At 38.1% G+C, this 25,355-nt stretch overlaps 1 protein-coding gene across 4 annotated transcripts in view; it reads right to left on the bottom strand.

Annotated features, from left to right (window-relative positions):
• clstn1 (calsyntenin 1) overlaps positions 1 to 6,980 on the bottom strand; it is a 33,728-nt gene extending 26,748 nt beyond the window's left edge. For all 4 annotated transcript variants that reach the window (XM_042004037.1, XM_042004039.1, XM_042004038.1 and 1 more), the window contains exon 1: positions 6,725 to 6,980. In XM_042004037.1, the coding sequence (XP_041859971.1) occupies positions 6,725 to 6,806 (82 nt within the window). In that variant the 5' untranslated portion in view covers positions 6,807 to 6,980. The remainder of the gene's footprint in view (positions 1 to 6,724) is intronic.
• Positions 6,981 to 25,355: the final 18,375 nt, after the last annotated feature.

Below are 25,355 nucleotides of genomic sequence, written 5' to 3'. Positions count from 1 at the left end.
ATGCTTCTCTTTGAAACAGATCTTTTAACCTGAAAAAAAAATAGTCACACAGGCTGGAATTGTGATCAGTAAATGTTATCTCAATAACTAGCACAGCAGTCAGAATCCCTGCCACATCCTAAATGCTAAATTACACCTAGCCATATCAATTACTCATTAACATGAGGACACACTGTTTTGGAAGAAAAGGAGCCAAAGTGGTAAAAAACAACAAAAAAAATTTGGCTGTACTTCATGGTCCTCACTTGCATGCTTGTTCTGTAACTGACATCATAGGAGACAGGATTAAGGTGTGCATATTTAAGGAATACAACATTTCTAGACTGGACTGCAAAGGTATACAATAACTGCTGTGATTTTGCGTAACTCCCAAAGAATGAAGTAATGTACCATCTATTCACATGGACACAAAGACGAAGCCCCATTATGGCTGCCTTGCTCTTTTACTGAAGCCTAACCTATACAGTTTGACCTATTAACCGTGATGAAACACTTCCTGTGAGAATGTTAGAGCCACAATAGGTCTTGATAATCCTGACATTCAATAGGCCGTCTGTACCGCCAGCCATGCAACTCACAGACAGAGAATAAAATCATTGCACCACACCTATACTGCAGCAAATCTGAGTGTCATTTCCAAAAGAGACAATTAAATATAGCTAAAATTTAAACACATGCAAAATTTTCCAAAAGTCCAACTACTGTATAAGCCTGACTATTCCTGCTGAAATGCATAATACTGGTCAATTTACAGGTCACTTCTTTACCCTGGAGGAAACAAGAGAAACATGCCACACTGTCTAGATTGTGGCAGCGGTCTAAGGTTATCAGATGAAGCCTAATAATGCCTTGGAAACTCAAAGGGCTCATTGTGTAATGATGATGCTGCACTCACGTGTCAAGCCTTTGACGTTCCTCAGAGCTCTGCTTCATCAAATTAGCTCAAATTATAAGGCCAGCAGTCTCCGGATCAACTCCTTTAATCACAAGCAAATGTAAAGCTCTCCGACATTACATATCAAATTAACCACAACTCAGTAACAGTTAAATTGTCTGTGGATTTAGTTCTGTACAACATAATGACAAAGAAACTAGCATCTTGACTATAAGCAGGGTAAAACTGCAAGTCTACAAAAGCTGATACAACATGCATGAATTTATCATACTGTACATCACATTACATACTAAACAGCTAGTGCATATGGCCCAAATTTGCAGAAATATTCTAAATAATCACTCTAAACTTTGATGCAAATACCAATTAATCACACATTGCAGAAAAAAAAAATATTAGCTAAACCTGCTAATCAGAAATAGTTCAAGTAGCTGCCTGCTCTTCAAGCAGTGTGTGCAGATGGTCTTGCCGTTGTTTGAGACTAAATAAAGCCTCTCTGTTGCCAGGTTGTTCATACTTGTCCAATTAGCTGCAGAAGCACACTGAAAAAAAGCGGAAGAGCTTATCTGCACTCTCAGAAGAAGTCAGACTATAAAGTGTTCCCAGCAATAGTTTGGAACACTTTGTAAAGTACAGAGTCTACAAACAAAAATACAGAGAAAAATGCAAAGAACCACTTATGCTGACTGCTCCACAGCATCTAAACAATTTGAAGGATATACTGATTTTTAAGTACTGGATAATCCTGTGCTTGCCAGGGGAGATGGGTTTAGAAAACAGGTGTGTTTTCAAGAATTGAAAGGTGCCTTTGTGGCAAGTTAGAAGACAAATTCAGGCCTTATCTGAATCAGAAAAAAATGTTCAGCAGAGACAAACAGAAACTGCTGCCCAATAGGTGAAGGTGTGTGATGCATGCAAATCTAAGGAATGACTTCCATTATGCTGATAAGTGGACCAGGAATAATCAATGGACAATCTGCACACAGCCTGAAACAGTGGGCACACTTCTCTATTTGTCTTGCAATGCAAGCTCCTGAGCTTGTTGATGCAAGCCACTTCCATCACAGACCAGAAACTGTTTTCAGAAGCCTTAACACGCCTAAAGGAAACCCTGGCCTCAGGGGGACTGACTCCCTAAAGCTGGTTCACACAGGAGAGCCTCTCAGTTCCCCTGCCAGGCAACAACATTTGTTTGTCCTCTGTGCAGTCACAACCGCCCAACAGAGTAGGCACACCCCGGACAACCACAGCAGTCCTCTGAAGAGGGGGCTGGGAGCCACGGAGCCTCGAAGGCAGCTCAATCACCTCTCTGTGTGCTGTACAAAAGCGGCAGTGTGAGCAAATAAGTGAGAGTGAGCCAGATGAAGCTCTAAACAGACGCTCGGGTGAAGTTAACCTGTGGCAGGTAATGTGCTCTCTGGTTACCTGTTTCCCATGCAATTTGAATCTTAATGTGAACACACCCAAATGTGAATAGCTCCACAGTGACACTTTCCTTTCTTCTGGAAGCGATGGGACTGAGGGGAGGAGGTAACAGCCAGATAAGCCGCACATACTAGACGAATTAAAAACTGCATGCTCTGATTTTTAATGCACTTCCTTGCAGAATTAACACAATGGCCTTCACCATTAGTTCCACTTTTGTGAGCAAGGGCGTTCAACTTCAGTTCTGCTACTTCTTTCAGAAAAAACTCTGTGTTGTGACTAGATTGCTTGTATATTTGGTTGGTTTATTATATTGTGCTAAAACAAATAAAAATGAAGAAAAAAATTGGTCATCAAGCAAGCTCATCAATATTACAATAAAAATACTTTCTTGATGACTGACACAACTTCCCAGTCATCTGGCCAACTTAATATTCACAACTCAATGACCCTTTCTTAACAGTTCACTGACTCTATTCAGCTGGTAAACGCACCAATCAGGGGAAAGTCACCACTGACCCAAATTGAGTCCAGTAGTTTCATAACATGAGTGGCAAACAACCAAATAGAAATTCTTCACCATCTTAGCACTTGGAGATTATCTCATATTCACATTGTTGAGGGACTTGAATTGTGATCTTTTGAACAGTGACCATACTGTGACGTAAGATCCCGACCCTGAAAGCCTTTTGTTCCTCTGAGAAATCTCTGAATAAATTCTGGAAAAATGTATGAATTGAGTTGTGGGAGCAGAGCCTTAGCATTTGGAACTTTATATGTTGATATATCAACAAATATATATCAATTTTCAGTAAAATCCAGTGAGAAACACGACTCAAAGAATTTGATTATGCTGAAATGGACAGAACCAACAAAAGGTTATCATTTAGAAGGTGTGATGTGTCTGCACTTGTTGTGCAGCTTTTAATTGTTCTTTTTTTTAATACCATGATAACCACTCTTAAAGCTAATTTTATCCAGTCTCCCACACATCTAAACATTATAACAGGAAAACAGTGTCCAGTGATTCAGTCTTCTTGTCATGTAGCATTTTCATGTTGTCTCAGTACCTTCCTGGACTTCCTCCTACTCTCCAAAGGCATGCACAGCATGAGATCGTGCATAGTTGTCGAACTTGCGTGTGATTGTCCAGTGATGGACTATTGAACTGTTTACAGTGAATCTCTTGCCCAGCATCAGCTGTGACCCCCTAAAGATTAAAATAGATTTAGCTAATGGATGGACAACCATAACTCTTACATACACACACAGAGATAAAATCAACTTTGATGTCATACGCACATAACGGCTCAGATCATCCTTGCACTTTTGTAATAGCAAGTTGTACGTTAGTACAACAGAGTTTATAGTAACCATGAATGTACTTGTTGGAATTCTTGCTAAATCTTTTAACACTCCTGAGCAGGACATGTGCATTTCAAACTGTCTTCAACCTGAACTAAAGCAAGACATTTTTAGGATTAAATAGTTTCATTAGAGGTCTAAGTTTCCTGAGTTGTATTTATGATCTATGGTAACAATGAGGGCTGACGTTGTCTCGACTTGTTTTATCGGCTGATTAACTTCTGACAAGTAAAACATGAGCAAAACTTTTAAAAGTTCTTCTATCTATAGATTTTAGCCATTATTCTTTGTTTTGTTTACATTTAATTAAGCCATTTCTGAGAAAAAAGAAGAATGTAAACTGACGATGGCATTAAACAGTGTCATTCAAGCTGCAGAGAACAGGCAAACAATGCTGTCATTGTCAACTACGAACAAGCACATAGTTTCTGTTTGCAATAAAATACCAACAGGACTAAAACCACACTGATCAATGATAGCTTGATGTTTCTGCAGCATGTAGAAAATCTGAGCATTCATATTTCTCAAGGGCTATTCAGATGGCTTCTTCCTGGTTTCTGAGATGCTAAAGGTCTAATCACTTTTTAATTAGTTTGGTATGAGAGCATTTCAAAAGTTGGGTGAGAGGTTTCAGCAAATACTGCCTTTTAAATTTTTTTTTTTGGCTGTAAATGAATATGTCATAATATTTTCAGATGACTTCAATTACTGGTAAACAACAAATCTTTTAAATAATTTATTTTAAGTAATAATATATTAGATATTTAGTGTGAATTGAGAAACTTGATGACATGTATTCATGTAGCCATACTGTTTGTGATGTAACATAAAAACAAAATAAACTGACCAATAGTTGACAAATAAAAATATTGCCCGAGACATTTCTTCAAGTATAACTCACACGCAATTACAAGTAACCTTAGACTTTACAGAGATTGGAGGCTTGGGAGGAAACTGTTGTGTCTGACCTGTAATATGCCCCAGCCATGTGAGGAGAATGCATATGTTATCTCAGCACCACACAAAGCAGGGCATCCAATTTGGTCGAGTAGAATTAACTTAATTCAATGATGAATGAGCCAAGAAACTTCCCAGCAGCCAGCATTTCTTTTGTCTGATTGTGTGCACAGGGGAAGCTCATGCGTCTCTGCAGAACTAATGTTTGACTCGAGAACATGAGGACACCCAGCAGCTGCTCATGGTATCAGAAAAAGAAAAATAAATTACATGGGTGAGCCCAAGTGACAAACAGCATATTGAATTAATGAAAAACCCTTGAAGTGTCTCTTAAAAATCATTTAAAGCAGTGGAGAGTAGTTATAGTTAACAACAGTGGAGATCATTTATTTTAACTTCTAGCAGTGGAATTTATCACACAGTACAGGATGTGCTCCAACCCTTTATGATGAACCTTTTTTAGTAATGGCATCCAAATTTCTATAAAGATATATATATAATAGATCCTTGAAGAGCAACAAGACAACACCATCAGGAGCATTTAGCTTCCTGGTTTGCCACCAGATGGCAGATAATAAAAATATATGGGTAATAAGGCAGTAACATGATGGAAAAAAAAAACAAAAACAGGTAATCTTTGTTTAATAAAAGATAAGCCCTCAACAAGGTGTTGATTTCACAGGTGTTCTTTCCTGATAGGAACAGGAAAGGTAGCAGGTGCACTTTACTCACACTGGTCTCCATTAGAGGAAGCTACATTCACACACCACCCAGAACTAAGTGCAATTGGCCTTTTCCTTTTGATTGATGGAAAGAGAATTAAGTTACTGCAGTGCATTCTCAGCTGCGTGACATGGAAACCAGGAAAAAGTGGCTGGGATTAATCCCCTTGTGCAGACAGTAATGGGTACCTTTATCCCTTTCACCTTGTGTGGGTGTGTCTTTATTTATTTATTTTGGTCTCTTTTTTTCCTCTTTTTATGAGACATAAAATGGGTGTAACACCAAATACACAACAGTCAGTTGCCTGCAGAGTTGGTGGCTGCCCAGGCATGCTGATACGGCGAGTAACTAATAATATGCACCTGTCTTTACACACCCTTTATCAGGAAGCTCGTGAGTTCAACGTTAAAACGCAGTCTATGAATTTAGACTGGGAGGGGGGTGTTTTGGAGCTGGGAGGGAGCTGCTGTAAGGAGGGAGGAGGACCGCCCTGCAGCAAATAAAGACATGTCCATCGGTGACGTTGCAAAAGATGGGAACAGAAACACTTTGAGTTCTTGTATAGTTTCTACTTGTAAGCAGGCACCAGACCCACTGAGGGCTTCTTTTTATTCTGATTCACAGCACATTAATATTTAAAATCCACCGACAGAACAGGGACATGTGAAGAAGATCTGCAATGCGCAGCCAACAGAGCCCCGTCCTGGTGCGACCAAAACCTTGCCAAACCCACACATTAAATCTTATAATGGAAGAATAAGCTGCGCGACCAAATATCAATAGACTAGAATCGGGTATACTTCCAAAATCTGTTAAAAAATAAATAAACTTAAATACAGGGAGTGTGTGACACGTGAAAGTAAAATGAATGTAGAAAACCTGGGGTATATTTCTAATCTTTGTGAAAATGAGTCTGAAGAAGCGACTAGAACAAACCCAAAAATAGAATAAATGCAGATGACAGAAGGGGGTCGTTTTGTACCCTTGATATTATCTCGCAAGTAGCACACTGAGATTTGAGATTAAACTAAATTTAGTGAATGATATGTCATTTCTTATTGTTTTAAGGTTAAATTAAGAGATAATATCGCGGGATGCACTTGCTACCGACGGGAACATCAATCCGCTGCGGCTCCAGACAGGACTGACCATCCCTGAACAGGTTAGTGAGAAGGCATCCCTCTGGACCGCACAGCCCAGCTAACCTTTTTCTTTTAACCTTCAGCGTCTAGACAGAACCGGGAGGCTTCAGAGAAACCATTCACTTCCAGTCCAAATGATTAAAAAAGCAGAAGAAGAAAACCTGTCAGTTGCGCACGGGCAAACAAGACAACGGGATATAAATCCCAGCTTAGTTACCTTTAGCTGCCTCCACCGCACATAACAGTCCGAGGACCAGTCCGACAGCGGATGCAAATTGTTTATTCCCTCGGAACCGCATCCCGACTTCGAGTTCAACCGCGGCGAAGCCAAACACAGCCTTCTTCGTCCCTCTTCAGTCAGGCGGAATGTTTTTCTAACAAGAAAAATAAAATCCAGAAGATGAGTGTCGGTTACCACGGTAGCTCTAAGATGGCCGTCGTCGCCACCGCCGCTCTACTCTCCCTTCAATCACTGCTTCTCTCGCAGTTTTGCAGCTTGCTTCGTTCAAGGACTGTCGGAAATGACACACTCGGACGCATTCTTCATCATTCTTGTCGTCAAGGTTTTGCCTAATAAGTGAACACCAAATCACTATTTTTACAGAAAACAGTGCGTGTGTGGTTATTTACTCTGCTAGTGGTTGCAAGGTGTCAAATGCGGTCAACAAAAGTCTTGTAGAAGGGAAGGTAATTGTTTTAAACCATCCAACATGAAATAGCATTATAGCTCCCATATATTTAAACAAAATATTTTATTGTTATAATTACAACAATAAATAAGTCATTAATTTATCTTTTCAGAAATATATGTACTTAAAAATCATACACATAACACAAAAAAGCAAGAAAGGGAATTAGAAGAGACAAAGCCATAAAAATACTTCTAAGAGATATCACAAACATAGCTTGCTTTATTTGAATAATAGGAAAAGAGGGGCCTTGAAGAGATATAAAATGAAACAATATGATATGAACTGAAAAACAGCCACAAATTGTGTCAGTGTGGTCTATACATGCAATATGAAACAAAAAAGAACACTAGCTTAGTCAGAAGAGACCCTTGCTGTTTGACGTGATGGGTCTGCAGATGCTTGTGTATATAAAATAAGAACAGCTGAGAAAATAATCATCTTCTGTTTTTGTTGTTGTTTTTTTATTACTGTTTGCAGTGATGATGTGAGGCCCATAGTCCAGAATTTGGGTTTGGAAAAAACAAAAAACTGAGCTAACTGCACTTGTTGATTATAACTTAGTGTCTATCCCTAAAGTAATTACAGTCTTCAAACCAAACTTGTTAAACAGCTTTAGTTCAGAACAGCTATCATTAAAATAATTTCCTATTTTGAGATTAATCAAGTATTATTATTACTATATTAACATTGTATTATACTAGTTTTATGGTCTGTCTTGCATAATTTTCTAAAACTTAACCCTGCACTGCATTTTGTTAATGACAAGCAAAAACTACGTGACCAAGTTAAGGACTTTGTTATACAGTATTTCTAACAAAGCCTGGTGGTTTATATAAGGCAGGGCTACTACATTCGGCCCTAAAAGGGCCGCAATCCAGCAGGTTTTCCATGTATCCCTGCTCCAACACACCTGACTCAAATTAACGAGTCATAGTGCAAAACGTGATAGGCTGTTCAATCCATTTAACTTGATTCGGGTATGTTTAAGCAGCAATACAAGCTGCTGGATTGTGGCCCTCGTAAGACTGAATTGAGTAACCATGATATGAGGAATCTCTTGTGTTAAGCACGTTCTTGTTTTTAAAAGCTTCACATCCTCTGTTTACACTTTCAGAAAGAAATAGCTATTATTTTCTATTGACAAATATAAACTATCATTATGTTCTTGTGTTTGTTCTGTCGTCCTGGACAATTCAGGTTCAAAACAGTGGCATTCCAAAATCGGAGCTTGGGAGGAGAACCTGAAGGAGGCAAGAGTCCGACGGTGGCCAGTGACGTCAATACTGTTATTGTGGGAGCGTGCAGCTACTTTAGCACAGACGGCCAAACTGAGACCAAAGGCTGGAGCCAATTGCCTTCTGGTGTGGAGTGCACTCACCAAGTGGTCATCACGGGATGAAGTGCATGGCTGAATTAAACAAAGCACTTGACAAGATGAAGCTCGGAGAGTAACCAAGGTTTCTGTTTGCTCGAACACCTCCAGAAATGAGCAATTTAATTGTAAATTTGTGGCCTGGGGTCAGACTATTTTCTATTGTTAAGAGGCCAGAAATAAGTTCTCACAATTATGTCCTAAGAGTTTGAAATTTTCTCAAGGTAGATGATCCTGCTGACAAAATGGGAAACAAAAACAGGTTTCCCAGAGACCCAGGATGGATAATAATGACATGTAATAATAAATAAAAAAATTCAACAAGGATCTACAAGAATGTGGCAGATTGTGTAAAAGTATTAATAGGCCTTTGATGATAAAGAAAAACACAAAAGACAAACGTTTATACCAAACAGTAAATCATAGCACTTTGTCTGCAAAGTTCCCTCTGCAGAACAACTATAAGTGCACAGCAATGTGAGAATGTACCCGGAATTGCAAATGTGAGTGTGGACCACTATCTAATCAACACCTTCTGATATAAAGAGCACCCCTAAGGAGAGGAAGAAGCAGTGCAATCAGAGAGCTGTTTGGGCACATATACAGGGCTAAATTAGCATAATACTGAGCAACCTTGATATAGTTGTGCAAATTCGGACATGTGTAGCTTTGATTTATTCTATTACTAATCAAAGACTCTCATGACAAGGTTGATAATCCATAATAGAAGTCATGCTATGCGTTTGGGAAAGAAAGTGAGGTAAAGCTTTATTTTTTAATGTCATAGAAAAATAACTTTATGTTGAGCAGTTCATTCGTTTTATTTCACCATACATTGCAATAATTAAAAGTAAAAAGACAAAAATTATTCAGTTGAGCTACAAACCATTAAATAGCCTATGAATGCTTAAAGGACATGGCTACCCATTGGTTTTCAACAGTCCTAACAATTAGCAGTCTTCAGCTGTGTGAAGCCACAATTAAGTCTATAAACAGGGACAGTCTATGGACATCAGTGGCAGTAACAGCGCGGTAGCACAATGCTTTGTTTGTTTAGAGTTTGGCACAAAGGAAGTAGCCCAGAGAAAGTGGTCTCTTTTCTCACAGATGTCCGACACTCTTGCAAAGAGATGGTGACCATTGTCATTTCTCTGAGAGACAATGGCTGGCAAGACAAAGACTTGGTGAATATGTGTGAGACATTAGCAAGTACTCAGAAAAGGGTGTTACTTCCTCTTCTTTTCCATAGCTGCTTTGCTGCCTGTCGTTAATGTAAACTCTAGCCATCATGAATCATGTTGTACTTTGTACCGTCATCATACTCCGAAGCTGACTTTCAGTTTTGTCTTTATCTGTACTTACAAGCTTTTGCATATACCTGAACTGAATCATGGTGTTTATGGTGCTCACAGTAGAAAGCTTGGTTTAAAACACACAGACTCTTAATATGGTACAAGTCTGCAGGCCTGTGGACTTGCAAAATATGTACCCACACTTATCTGCATCTTTATTAAAGTATAAACATTTTAATTTTTATTTCCATACATGTGATTTAAAATATATCTGGTAATGAAGTTACAGTAGGATTATTAAAGTAAAGATATTCTGCTGATGTGTTAAAGTAAAGCACAAAAAGAAGAGTATTAGCTTCATAAACAGTGTTGGATGCACAGACAGCTGAAGCATGGGTGTGTAATTGTAAATCCAATCTCACCAGAAATTATGAAACATAAATACAGCTTTATGCACATTTTATACATAAATGCCTATGCCATTTTTTGTTTATTTTTTTACTTCATACATCTATTTGGTACTATACTGTATTTCAGTGATTTTTTTTATGCAATGTTAAGTAATGTTGAATTTTTGGTTATTTTGAATGTTTAGGTGAGATATGTTACAACCCATTAAGGAGTTTTTAATCTCACCTGCACAATTAAATTAAATTAAATTAAATTAAATTAAATTAAATTAAATTAAATTAAATTAAATTAAATTAAATTAAATTAAATTATTAATTTATTAATTTATTAATTTATTAATTTATTAATTTAATAATTTATTTATTTATTATTTTTGTAGTTGATACATACTGTGGACATAAGAGGCAACAAAAGACTTGGGATCGACACACTTAAGACACAACACAGAGAAACATTGTGGAGTAAAAACTGACAACTGGTACAAGCCACAAGGCAAGATGGAGGAGATGCTGGTTTCTTTGCTGAAATAGTGATTCATTCATCCACCCTGAAGTCTGGTGAGAAGAAATGCTAATTTGACTAATTCCTGGGATTCATGGCTTCCTGTGTAACATTCATGTTGTCCATTTAGATAAAGCTGTAAAAATTATTTGATAATTGTTGTTTTAGACATTATGTAGACTAAACACTGCAGCATGCTTTCTTCTCATAAATGGAAACTCAGCATAACAAGGAATATCTTGAGGACCCAGCCAGTGATTTAGAGGATTTGATACACCACATTATCATGATGGTCGAAGGTTACGAACACCGCTAGCTGCTCACATTATTCTAAATCCTCCCACCTAAGTTTTCATCTATTTCCCTGAGTTTTATTGTGTGTCAATGTGAGCAGGGGTGAATGCAGTGGGGTTGAATGTTCTCAGTCACCAGAATCACATTATCAGAAACATTAATGTGGGTTGCACTTGTGGCTGGTGGTTAGCAGCAAACAGAGCATGAAAAAAGACCTGACTGCTATCGCTGGAATCAAAAGTAGTCCTGACCATTAACACGGGCTATTAAATATTCTCTTTCCTGTCTCATGTCTAGACTGAACCTTGGTCTGTAAACTATTGTTTTTTCCTTCTAAAAGATGCAAGAACTTCATTACCTGACCTACTTTTCTCATAAGAAGTGTAGATTTATCCAGAAATAATTTCTCAGGAGGTAATTGTTTTGGTTTTACAAGCAATTTCATATTGGGAATGGGATCAGACAAATATTTCATTGAATATTTTCCTAAGGTGCAGCTTTCTTTTGAGAAAGTGTCCTAATATTTAATTGCCCAAGGGAAGAGCTCAGAAGTTATTTCAGGGGCTTACAGCCTTGCATGCAAATTGGCCTTCATTTTTATCGCTCTGTGTCTGATAATCAAAAATTTATCCCTTGAAACCTGAATGTGTACTGCCTCATAAATTCATAATCCTCAATTTTCAGAGAACATTTTTTTTAAAGGATCAATTTTATATACAGCTGGAACTCAATCTTTCTTCTGCTTCACTAGATGTCTTTTTGACTTTCTGCATGACTGCATTTTTTAAAAACCCTTGGCTGGGGGAATTTAAATCTCACTTTTGAAGTTCAAGATATTATCAATTTCTTTGACGAAAGCTTTATATATATATATATATATATATATATATATATATATATGACAGCTTGGTCTATATGTGCTGTCAGATCTCAGAGACTAGCAGTCATGCATCTTTAAGCTACCTTTGCCAACCAGTGTCATGTTTTCCACAGGGAGCTGAATTACATACCTGACTGATAGATTCATCTCAGAAACTTTAATTTATCTGGCAGCCAGGGTTATTTGTTGTTTGTGGTCATTTTTTAAACACTAGCTCTTCCTCCATGTACACACTCTGTGTATGAATGCCACTGCAGAATGAGTGGCCAGTGTTCTGTAAACTAACCCCACCGTCATGTATCCCAAACTACATTTTAATACCTGTTTGTCTCACAGGCAAGAGCTATTTCTGTTTGCTTTTCCATACTGATGCAATGCAGAAATCTAATTAACAATAATAAATCCCAAACTTTATCCAAACTTTGTAAAAAGAAGTAATTTAAAAGTAATCAAAGTTAGTTTTTGCAATGTTGAAATGTCGCTCAGATGAAAGGGTTCTGACTGAAAGCAGGACCCATAAACACATGGCAGGAGTGAGTGGGAATTGAGCAGATGGAGGCCTGATAACCTCACAGAATGCTTTAGTCCTCTACATAAGGTTCAAGGATCCTGCAGATTAAAGTACCAGTCAGCACCTTCAGGACCATCCATAATCACGTAAGCTATATTTTACTTGGATCACCGGTATTAGATGTTAGACATTTTGTTTAATTTGTGTCTTTAATACACCTGAACCGAATATAAAATCAGCTTTCTTTTCCACTCATGTGTGTATGACTGTGTGCATGTGTTAGCTTCCAGATGGGCATCAGGTTGCCGAGAGGAGTGTGTGGATGCCACGAGTTTGATGTTTTTCTTTTAAAAGCTTGGCCCCTGAACTCCACAGAAGGTCACCTCTGACACACCATTAGGAGGGTTTATACTGTGGGTCAATCTGGTGACAAACTCTCACCTCCTTGGCTTTATCGCCCCAGAGAGTCTAGGGAGGGGCGCTGACATGGCTGTCACAACGAATCCAATCAGTCATTTGTGACAGGCAAGGTCTCTTGGTTCCCTGGAGACTCTTGTTTTGAGCACTAAAAATTAAAGGCCTTGGGGATGGCAGCTGATGAATATAGACATGTTGGGCATTGTAAAGTTAGAGCGTTCAGATGTAAATGAAGTAATAGGAACAACTGTGTGTCTACATGAATCAGACCAGTGATTTCCAACCAGACACACACATTACTACACTGAGGGAATCCTTTATTTTCTGAGGGTAGTCTGACCATTACTAATTAAAACTTGAGTTTTTGAGTTGTAAAGGTTACAACTCAAAAATTTACAAACATCTAAATCTAACTATACTTTAAACTCATAATCCAGCCTAATGTAGAAAAGTTAGGAATGGAGAGTGAAAGGCAGTGGTAAAATGTAACGAAGTACAAATACGTTGTTACTGCATGTATCTGTACTTTACTTAAGTAGCTTAAGTCACAGATACTTGTGACTCTTAGTAATTCACTACATTTCACAGCAAATGTCTGGTCTATACCTTCTACTACTTTTCTACAATGCAAATCCAGTGGAGTTGAGGAACTGTATTATTATACGGTTCCTCAGATCACTGTAGAAAATTCTATTGAATTGAATGGGCTATCCTGTTCTTTATAATGACCACGGCTGTAGGCAAGGGGTTTTGTGCTTCTGATTCACATCTTTCATATAATTTCCAAAGAAGTCCATTCACTTATAATAAAAATTCATGGTAATTTTTATGTAACATGTTGCACCTGCAACTTTATTGTTCTGTTTGCTAAAAGGACTATTTTACTTGGCAGAGGCCATGATAGGACAATAAAATCATTCAAATGAAATATTGTGTGAAGTTTCTTTTGTTGCTTTGGTTAGTTACCATATAATAAGCGGTATACTGGATAGTTCAATGGCCATTATCATTTTAAATGTTTGGTTTTATGGGATTTACCTGCAGCTGCAGTACCAGCATCAGCAGCAGCACTAACTGGTGGTAAAATACCCTAAATGGATTCTGCAGTCAGTCTTTTTTGTAACATTGTTGATGGCATTTAACTCTGCCAGTCACATCTAAAAAAGCTTAATTCTGATTCACAGAATCAAAAGTCCAGGTGTAAACTGTGGGTAAACTCAATAAGAACAATAACTTTTCAAATTAGTAACACCTGCTATGAAATTTTGCCAGTGTTACAAGTAACATAATTTGTATCATTCTTAATTAAAATAGCACAGCCTGTATTTTTATGTTAAAATATACATAGAGTCAGCACATTTAATGATATTTGAGACCACTGCATTAGCCAGTATATTCAGCAAATACTTTTAATTTTAATATTATATTCAACATTTTTTAAATTATAATATTTAGAGTACATTTTTGTCTGTTTACTTATGCTTTTAAAAGGTATTTGAGTACTCCCTTCACTACACAAAGGAAACAGAAGAGCAAAAATATTGTAAAAACCAACAAAACACAAAAAAACAAACAAACAAAAAAAAAACAACAACAAACAAACAAAAAAAATGTGCAGGAGGAATCTCAATTAATGATGTATGGAACTCAGTAAACTAACACCATCCTCCAGGCTTGTGTCTTTTATATGCAAGAAAATCAGCCGTCTGTAAACTGCATAGATTGCCATGTAGGATCAAGGATTCTTTATTGTCATTTTTTTATTGAGGGTACACAAGAGAACAAAATTTCATTTCTCAACAGTGACTGCAGTGCAATAGCAAAATAAATTATATAGTAAACACAATAATAAAATCACAATAGACTAATAAATTCTAAATAAAATGAGATAATTACTGAAATAAAATGTAGCAGGTGAAATACATCATCTGCTGCAACACATGACAGTGAAACATCATCATGTAGTAGGAAATATATTTATCAAGTTAAATTCAATCCAGTTTATTTATGATAAATAAAATGTTAACACGTGAGGGTGATAGAGAATCCGCAGATATCTGATCTCCACAAATTTGTCATATTCTTGCTATATATAACTTCACACACACATACAAATTTGTATGTGTGCACCCATACATTGGACAGAGCTAATGACATGGACACAGACCCAAGACAACTGCCCACCCATTCTAATAACCCCCCAAGTTGAGACATGCCTGTGATTAAAATCTGTGTTGCAGAGTTTTTGTATATAGGAAAACCTGCTGTCCAGACAGAGGAAGTGAGCAGTCTGCTCCCTCATTACCCTTGAAAGAGGCTCATATGGTGAGTGGGTTATATTAGAGTGGAGGAGGTTAAAGATGGCTTGAAGCCAGTGTGTGGCCTGTTCCTTCGTCTCAGTGTGTGGTAGAGTTGGGATCATAATGACCTGGATGCTGAAAGTAGAACGCTACACTAAACTCTTCTAATGTTTATTATTATAAATAGTTTCAGATGAAAATCTAGTGCAGGCTAATCTTTTTAGAAAGGAGGTGTTTATGTAAAACATGATCTTAGGCTCTTTTCCTTAAAGTAAGACTTAAGAAAGATAGAATTATTTACCTCTGCCAGTTGTAAGTCCAACTGGGTTCAGAGATGGTTATTTAGTCTCCTCCACTTTGCAAAATTTGACCCACTCCTGTGATATAAAATGAAGATTCGTGCATGGTAACTCCCGAGTTGTGGGAGAATCCGTGCTCATAAATGCAAAAGGACATATCAGGGTCTCTGCAGTCAGCTGGGCCATGTCATGGCTCCAGTCTCATTACTGAGTTTCTTTCTCCCAAGCTGCTCACGATTATGTGGTTAGCCTGCAATTAACTGAGATTAGTGTTTATTACCTGACCAGGTCAGAGCTGCAGACAGAACAATTTAAACACCCGTCATCACACTCAAAGTCAGTCTGTGGTTCTCCTCCACCAAGACAAGTTAGAGCTACCGGAAAGGACTTTGAGGATGAATAAAATTTGACACAGGATTGTTAGACAGATAGTTTCAAAATGACTTCTAATCTAAAAAAAAAAAAAAGCAAACTCCATAGCTAAGCTAATCAGAATGAACATTCAGCAATGTGTAAAGCTGGAAAACTGCTCCCAACTCATCCATTTAGTTAATTATGTTAATTCATTATAGATTTTGTTGAGCTTGGCTATTTTCTCACAAAAGTCTGATTCTTGTCCAAGTTAGAAAGTTAAAGATGCATTTACTGATTATACTGGTTGGCTCAGTGGACCCATTGCATGCCAGTCAGCTTTATTTATTAAATAGAAAGCTCTGTCCAAACAAATGAGTATAACACTGGATATTATCTTTCAGAGGAGGAGTGTGCTGGCTAAACACTACATGCCTTGTGCTGAATTCTTAAATCTATCTATTCATGCATATATGTTTGCACACATTCTTCAAACTGCTTAGCCCATTGCAGTGTTGTGTTTCACTCAGGAAGGAGCAAAGAAGCCTGTCAAGACACACTTTTAAGGGATTTACTGTGAAAGTCTTTAAACTATTAGGAGCATATTAGTTCAGCCAGGCCTCCTGTGTGTTTAATTTCCAAAGGGGTGAATTCTTTCTACACCGGTACACTACACGTCCAAAGCAGCAGGTTGTTTATGAAGCAGCAAAATGCACAATGCTGTAAAATAGACTAAGCTTCCTTAAAGTAATTAGAGAAACTCCAAAATAAATCTGAGCCATGAACAATTTAGTAATCTATGCTCATTGTATGGAACACTGTTTTTCCCTATTTGTCATTTTGCCATCATGGAGCCCTTTAACTCTGGCCACTAGTTTGGGGGGTTCTTTAATGTTTCAAGGCCACCTGGAAGATATATTTAAGTCAAAGGTCAACAATACCTTAGACTTCTAAAAAGCCTAGAAGTTTTTCCTCGTCAGGCTCAAGGAACACCTCTGGATGTATAAGAGAACAGATCTAGTTTAGAACTTCAAAATTTCTCATTCAGATTCAAACAGAGAGCTTGGCCACCCTGTGAAAAGATTAATTTCATCTGCTTCTTTACAGTCTTGTACTTTTGGTCTTTAAGCAAAGTTCATGGCCATAAGTAAGGGTAAGTACACAGACAAGTGGGTAGATTGAAAGCTTTAAATTATGGCTCAGTTCTTTCTTTTCCACTAAGGCAACTACACCACTGCAGAAGTTGCACCAAACCTTTGCTCAGTCCCTTCTCCCTGTATTTTTTAAACGACACCCTGAGATACTTCAAATTCTGCATCTGCAAAGGATTACCCATTGTCACCCCAAGGCACCATGCCATCCTTTTCCAAATAGGAGAGGAGACAGATGCAGCAATGGGTAAATCCAATGCTGACAATGAATAGATCTGACTCACTGCTGAACTTTCCAGCACAGCTCCCACTCCAAGTGAGGCTAAAGGGACTGACTTGCACAGAGAACTCCCCCACAATGAAGAGCAGCATAAATCCTTCAGAAATGTGCTCTTGACAAAAACGTGCTTTTACAAATCAAGGGCTCTCCATTACCTGTGTAAATAAGTGATTCAGAGTTTATGTTTAAAAAAACTTGATTAATTGGATTTCTTATGTATTTAGTGACTAGTTTTAGTCAGGAAACTGAGTCTAGTATACTTTGTGTTTCCATATCCCTGTGGAAATGCTAATTAAAGTCTCTTTAATGAATAAGTTTGGGGTTATTTTAATTTTTTTTTTAACATTATCAACAAATCCTCTGAAAAGAACAAAGCCAATGATAGAACTGAACCTCCTAAATATAAAACATTTTCTAACCTGCACAAGGTTTAACTAAGGTCTAACCCTCTTTAGGTATGAGTGTGTTTGTCAGCTGATAAGGCACAGTATGTATTGTTCAGCAGTTACAGTACATCACTGAAGCATGTCAGCTCAGGACTCATTCTGTGTATTTTTGTGCATTCATGGAGCAAAATATAAGTTTTGTTTGAATACATTCCAAGATGCATTAGTATTGACACTCTCTTGCACTTCCTGTTGAGTGGAAGAGGCACATTTTGGCTTAATTTGGATTAAGGTTGGATTTAGTTAAGGGACCATCTCTCATTTTAATTATTGATTTTGAAACAGTAAGCATCATCTTCACACTCACCTCTTCCCTCCTTCCTCTTTGTTTCACCACTCTTGCTTGTCTTTTTGTCTTTCTGGCTCTTCTTCCAACACAAAATCCCTCACAGCAACCCAAATGCACAAATACATTTATGCATGCACATAATTATTCTCATCTTTCCACCACACCCCAATCCTCCCCAGATTTGTCTCCATATTAAAATGTGTTGCTGCCGGCAGCTAGCTGCAGTGTCAGCAAGGGGGAACTGAGGAAGGTAATTCATACCCTACTGTCACCCAGGCTGGAGGTGAGTAAGCATACCTCTTTCCTTATGAGACAGCCAGAAATGAGCATAGTGAAGAAGCTCAGATCCATCAATAATCCAGCAGTAACGACGGCCTCACACATTCTCATTAAACACTGCACGCTTGCATGTTGATGTATTTGCAAGTTGGGCTCAGAATAAGATGAACTAGAGATTTCTATCTTCATTACCTCCCTCAGTTATAGGTGTGAACAAATATTTCTAAAACCTATTTTTCTCTGAGGAGATAGTGGCACAGTCCTCTTCATGAGATGCAATTCATGTGCAAGGATGACAGTTGGTGGAAAATCCTCCACATGTTTACACCCACAAGAGGTTTGGGTATATTTTCCATAGAGCTCCAGTCCAACTCCCTGGGACACTCCTGTAAATAGACTGCAGGAGCTCTCGTTGCAGATCTTTTACTAAATGTATGAGGACATAAACATAAAAATACAATAACATTCCAAGTGACAAGTGAACAAATACCCTTTGTAGATACAGAACCACAGATATGCACACACTCCCTCACACCACTAAAAAGCCTCTTTGGGGACTTAGAATCTTGTTGGTCATAAACCCTAATTGCTTTCTGGCCACAGCTACCAAAGCTGCAGCTTCAATAAAAAACACTCAAATTGGATTTGAAAGACAATATGCACATACACACACATACAAAAAGAAATTTAAAACCAAACACATCCTTATTTATAACATCCATTCCCTGACCTCTAACTTCTGACCTATACATAACCCTAATTCCCTCTGCCCTAAAAAAAGATGCCTTAAGACAGGAGGTGGAGTATGATCCCTTCTCTTTGACAGATTGATACCATAACACAAGCAACACTTATTCTTACCTGCCAGTCCACTGCCACAATATCCACACTCTTCAAAATAATAATTTATGTAACCCCAGAATGCCTCCTTGCTTCATTTCCCCCTTTTTGCAGGATAAGATAATCCAGAGACAGCTGTCCTCTAATTTTAAGTGGAAGGCCTGAGGATATGGGTGTCACAAAGAAAACTGAGAGGCAGTAGATATCAAATTCAGTACAAACAAGCTCCATGCTGCAGTTGCAGGTCAGGGTGGCTTTGCTGGGACACTATTCTCAAGGGCTTCTGAGTGGGTTAGGACCTGATCTCAAGGCAGCGATTGAATGGACAGTCAACTCATGATTCGCTCTAGCAATATCATCTACTGTTGCCATGGCAACAGCACCTGCATTCAAAGCACAGTGACACCTTCTCTGTGTGATGGAGCCACAATAATACACATGCAGCTCTTTGTGCACAGTTGTTTAAGAATCTACAAATCCTGCAAATAAACAGCTGGTAAAATACTCATCAGGTCCTGTTAGAGCTGCTGGTCTGTCAGTCAATAGTCAACTATACTGTTACATAAGGCCTTATTGGTTCATTACACTGCACTTGGCTATTGATGCACTGTAATGCTTTGGCTGTGTTGTTTCTTTGCATTCATGGAAATTAAGTGTTTGGGAATTACTATCGATGTATGTGTTTTGTACTGTAGAGGTCATAGGAGAAGTCATAATGACTGTGTTTCAGCCAGAGGGTCAAGGTGTTGATCCCTGCCCAATAAACGGGAACGTGCTGCTCTGTGGATTGTTGTGTTGCTGTTCTGTGACTCAACAAGCAGAGGCATAACAATGTGGAGAGGCTATGTCATCTGTGGAAGCCAGAGATTGAACCATTTGAGAATCAGAGGTGACCAAGGCCTCCGTTTTTCCTCTTCACAAGTAATAAATCACACAAACAAACATCCTAATATTAATACCCCACCAGTTGGCTGAAATGTTTTCTTTTTATTCACATTTCTCTTCATGTTGTGGCATGTTGAACAATGTTAAATACAGTGAAAATGAACGTTTGCTGATTTGTTTGGTTATCTGTGTGCAGTGAAGAAGATTTAGCCACAACTGCAGTTTAGAGGTGCTGATGTTTTGGATAATGATGGTTCAGTGGAGAGGCTGACTTCTTTTTCTCAGTACATTTCTCTTAACCTCAATGTAATTTGTTTAGCTGGAGAGAAGACAAAACGACAACCAAAAACCTGGCATTTAGTCAAAAAGGAAATGTCTTTGCAGCTGACTCGGGGACACAAGAATTTTTGTTCCTGTCATTAAATGAAAAATATCAAATCTGCAGTCCTGCAGCAACTCATTAATTTGTTTATGTCATAGAAAAAAAATGCAAGATATTTTAAAGAATAATTATAACTTATTTTACTAAAATTCTCATAATGACCTCTCTGACTCTCTCTTAATTGGTTTGATGCTTTGGGCAGAATAGGGTCAGTATTATTTCTCCATCCTGTAGCTGTGTCTGCCCTGCCTGCACCAGGACTTACAATGTCAGAGCGGGCGTCAGGTGCCAGTAGGCTGCCAACAGACTGCCGTAGTGGCGTGATGGATCTCTGCTCTGCCAGCTCCCGCTGAGAATGCTGAATCATTCAGAGCATTCCTAGCATTCAGCAGGAATTATTTATCTGGGGGGTCAAAGTACAAATAGCTCAGCACCCACTTAGATCTGTTATGTTTTATCCTGCTTGTGATTGAGTCTGGTGTGGTGGATTACCATGCGTAGCATTTGAGTCAACAATGAATTTTTTTTTATAACTTTCAGGAGTGGAAATGAGTCATTCAAATACACTGAGATCTGCTTCACTTAAAGAGTTTATGCTTTGCAGACTCCATCATCTACCGAGGAGAAGACAGAGTAATAAATACAGCTTTGAACTTGAGAGCTCAGAGTCTGTTTCATTCATCAATGCTGGAGATGATGCTGGCTGTGCATGGCTTTTTTTTCCTCTCCAGCTTCCTTAGGGAGGACTTTTATTACTTTAAACTTCAGCTTTTTCAGATTCCTCCCACATTAGGGGAATTAAAGATAAGGGAAGTTTGTAGAATCTCATCTAGTGCATCTTTTTTCTTCTTCTTCTTAAAGAAAATAAAGTGAAAAGGAAGAAACTGTCAGTAAAGAGACTCACTGAAGTGTTTGTATTGTGGACTCCTTGTTTTTATTTAGGTCTTGTACTAAAGTTGGCTGCAGGATTTGTGTTATTGTTGTAGTTGGATCTTTTCTAAACAGTCTAAATTTATGCTCATCCTGCAGCAACAGTGTTCACTCAGCTTATTTCAGTCATCATGATACATGCTTGCTGACATTCCCACAATCTGACACTGACTTACAGGCCTGAGTTGATATTTTAAGGCTTGAGGAAAAGCTTGTGTGCATGTAAGCTTGTGATGTAAAGTGGCTGAATTTACAATATTTGGTCAACGTAAATGTGCATAATTGGACCACCACCAGTTACAGTGTGAAGGTAATTTATTTTATTTTTCTTTTATTTAATTTATCATTACATTTTTCACAACGTGTTTAGACTTAACCAGTATAGAAAAGTGCTTGTGTCATGAGCAGATCAGGTTGTATGCCAGAGGGCTTCCCAGAACTAAGAGACTAAAACACCTCTTTAATTTTCCCAATGTCCTTGCAAGGCCTGACAATGGGAAACAGACACACCTATCCTCCTTAACTCTTCAGATTTGCTGGTAACTGTATGATTCTCTCCTCATGCATGAGTTTTTAATAAACCTCAATGGACCTCCTCATCTGGATCATTGTTGGAACTTTTTCTATTAATGACACTTTTGAATATCCAATGTTACCATATTACCCACTCTTTTAAATCTCATCATAAGTTTTCTCAAGTTAAATAAATAGGAGCCAAAAGTTAAACACATGCAATTCTGTTCCCCCCTCAAGGAACACTTATGAATTCTTCTCACAATATTCTCTTTTTTTTTTTACAAGTATCATGTAAAAAGACCAGAGATGACATTTCCATATACCTTGCCCACGCAGCGCAACACATTCATGAAATATATCTCACTCAGAGGAAGCAATGGAGTGGGAATCCTGGAGGTGGACAGGTATTTTAATCCTGAGGGTATTTTCTGGAAATAAGTGTCTGTCAAAATGATATCACAGCTAGAAAAAGCTTGAACAGATGGCAGGAGTCAGTACGCCTTCAGGGAAGCGGTGCGTCACCACGCTGAGGTGGGCAACTGAATGGAAGCAGCAAGTCTTTCCTGCAAAGGATTCTGTATCTTATGGTCAAGGGTTGACTTCTAAATGGAATTGGTGTGTGTTTTACAATAAATTGCAATGATTGCAACAGAGGAGCAAAGTCAAGACTTCACAGCAGCTACAGCAACAGATGTCCCAGTTTCAGAGCCATCAGCTGCAAGAGAAGTCTGATGTACTAACATCAGCTTTATTTCAGTGCATTAAAGAACAAATTCTGGGTGGCATAATGTCCTACCTTCACTCTACTGAATGGCTTTCAGAGGCCCTCAAAAAAAGGGGCACCAAACCACATCATCTTAACATCATAAGGAAATAAAAAACACATCTATGGCACATAAATAGAAAAACATATGTGCAGGAATCTGAGGCAGAATTATTACTGGAAGGAATTTATGACCCTGTCCTAGCTGCTAAATGCTCACCCACAGTTAAACCCTCTAAAAATACAGCAAGTGTTGTTTGTCTTTGTTGACACAAAGAGTCCACGGACCTGCCAGGCTGCTGTGCATCCAAATATCACGCACACTCAAAGAACTTTGTTTGATGTCTAAAGCAAGAATTTAATGATATTTCACTCAAATGAAACCAAAGTAAAACGTTGGTGAATTGTTCATTGGATTTTGGTGCCATTAGTTTAAGAGGTGAATGATGGGTTGACTTGCACAGTTATATGATGGTACTGTTGTAATGTTTTGCTTGGCTTCCTGTGTACTGAATAATAAAAAGCTGGAACATGTTTCAGAATAGCATAAAATGTCAGTAGAGGACTGCTTTTCTACTCCATAATGGAAAATGGTTAAATGTGTTTTTTGTTTAACTGTTTTTATCTACTAAGAGGGTTTACCTTAATGTGATAATGTATGACTGAAATGAGACTGAGAAGAAAATAAGGTGCAAGTCAGCACACGGAAACAACCAAAAGAATAAATATATTTTGCTGATAATACTTAACTCATACTGTCACATACTTTATAGAACTTTTATGTGTGATCAAATATTCCCAAGTAATGGCTTTGCCACTTTTACTCATGTATAAGACCAGAATTCTTTTCACCATGGGAATCAGCCTGTGATCTGGAGAATACATCAAGAATTAAATGAGTTCGGCCTTTTTAAAAAAATGTGGGACACATCTTCTCACTGTCCCCAGAGACAGAGATACTTATGGTAATGCAGTATACAGTTTTTACAGACTGCAAATCTGGGGCAAAAATCCCAGAAAATATTAGTTGTGACTCATTCATTTATTTTGTTTGACTTAAAACATATCACATCTTTTCTTTTCTTGTTTTTTTATTTTTTATGATTATAGATTACACAAGCAAAAGCCTGATCAAGGCTAATTTAGATGGAAAAAAAAAGATTGCATTTCCTCCTATGAAGAGCGCTTCAGATGCTGTGAATGAGTTGAAGGGGCTGAGAGCAAATATCATCCATTAGTCATGAGGTTTAGGATGTACTACAGTGTGTGCAGAGCTTTGTGTGGAGCTGTGTGATTGTGCAGTGCTGCATAACTCCACACTCGCCTTCTTCGGCGTGTCTGCCTTCTCCTCCTCGTCCATGGATTCTTTCTGGATGTGCTTTAATATGTTGAGTCACAAAGTAGGAAGGAGAGACACCTCCCTCACTCCTGGAACTGCCATGCTCACGCTCTCAGCCTAGCTTTGAAGATGAAAGGTAGAGTTGATCACATTAATTTCCCATGAAGTTTTATCCTTCCCCTCAAATTTATAGGGAGGGCTTGTGTTAGTCCTCTAAAATAAGGTCTCACCTGAATTTGTGTTGGCAGTAGACTGTCAAGAGATTATAGATCTTGATCTATAATTCTGGTTCTTGATTCTATATTATTTTCTGAATGCTGAATGTCTTCTTTTAAATGAAGTCCTGATTCTTACGTTAATCTCAGCATGCAGTGTTTTTTTGTATGTGTTTTGTTTTGTTGAACTACATTAAATACAATTTTCTGAGATGCTGCTTGTATTTTCTTTTCTCTTTAGTTCTTTAGTTCAGTGGTTTCTCAAACCTTTTTTTTTTTTGCTGTACCGTTTTGTTTTCTGAAATATTGTATTGATATCTTCATATCAAGCTGCTGATAATTTTTCATTTAAATATGTTTTTGTAAGTACGAATGGCATGGAGAGCCTGACATAGTTATGTACATACACCATCTGAAAATTAGTTGCTGATGTTAAAAAGCAAGAAAAGCTGCTGTTCTTGCCGAGCAGCAGTGTGAACATGGTAATGCTAAATGATCGAACTGAAATGGTCGGAGATAGTTGAAGATGGCTGACATCTGCTTGCTGAGGCCTCAGCTAAAGTCAGTGGTAGAATTACTTAACTCTCAAACTGGTGTTTAAATGTGCTGAAATGGTTACATGTTGAATACATCATTGTAAGAAGCAGAAATGACAGCTGAAACAGTTGAATTAGCAGCTGAAATACAGTCCATTATCGGGCCACAGCACTGGAGGAAGAAGGTCAAAGGTCAAACAGATAAAATGAACATATCCATGAAGCTCATTTATGTCCTATATATTACATGTTTGTGTATGCTAGCTGTGTGCATGTACTACATTTGATTATCAACAAGACACTTGAAGTGCTTATTACGTTGTTATGACGACAGGCCACAGCTCTCTCTGACAGACACTGTAGAGTTACAGCTGAGCTCAGAGCTCAGGGTGTGGCACAGAACCACCAACTCTGTTGTCTTCAGACAAATCTATAAAGCTATCAGAATATATTATATACTGTTAGAACCAGAATAGATAGAGGGACCCACTAAATAATAGCTAATAGCTTTTATTACTGTAGTGTGAAAGAAATTTGCATGGATACAGATTAAATAAACTGGACTGCTGTACTAGCATTACAGGCAGAGAGCCGATGGTGATCCTCTCACTTGGAGATGTTTAGCTTAAAATCTAAAAGTCATAACTCCTCGGTAACAACTGTTACTGAAAGCTACA

The sequence above is a fragment of the Melanotaenia boesemani genome, chromosome 13, assembly GCF_017639745.1.
Source record: "Melanotaenia boesemani isolate fMelBoe1 chromosome 13, fMelBoe1.pri, whole genome shotgun sequence".
NCBI lineage: Eukaryota > Metazoa > Chordata > Actinopteri > Atheriniformes > Melanotaeniidae > Melanotaenia > Melanotaenia boesemani.
This window is presented reverse-complemented; position numbering and strand designations above follow the sequence as displayed.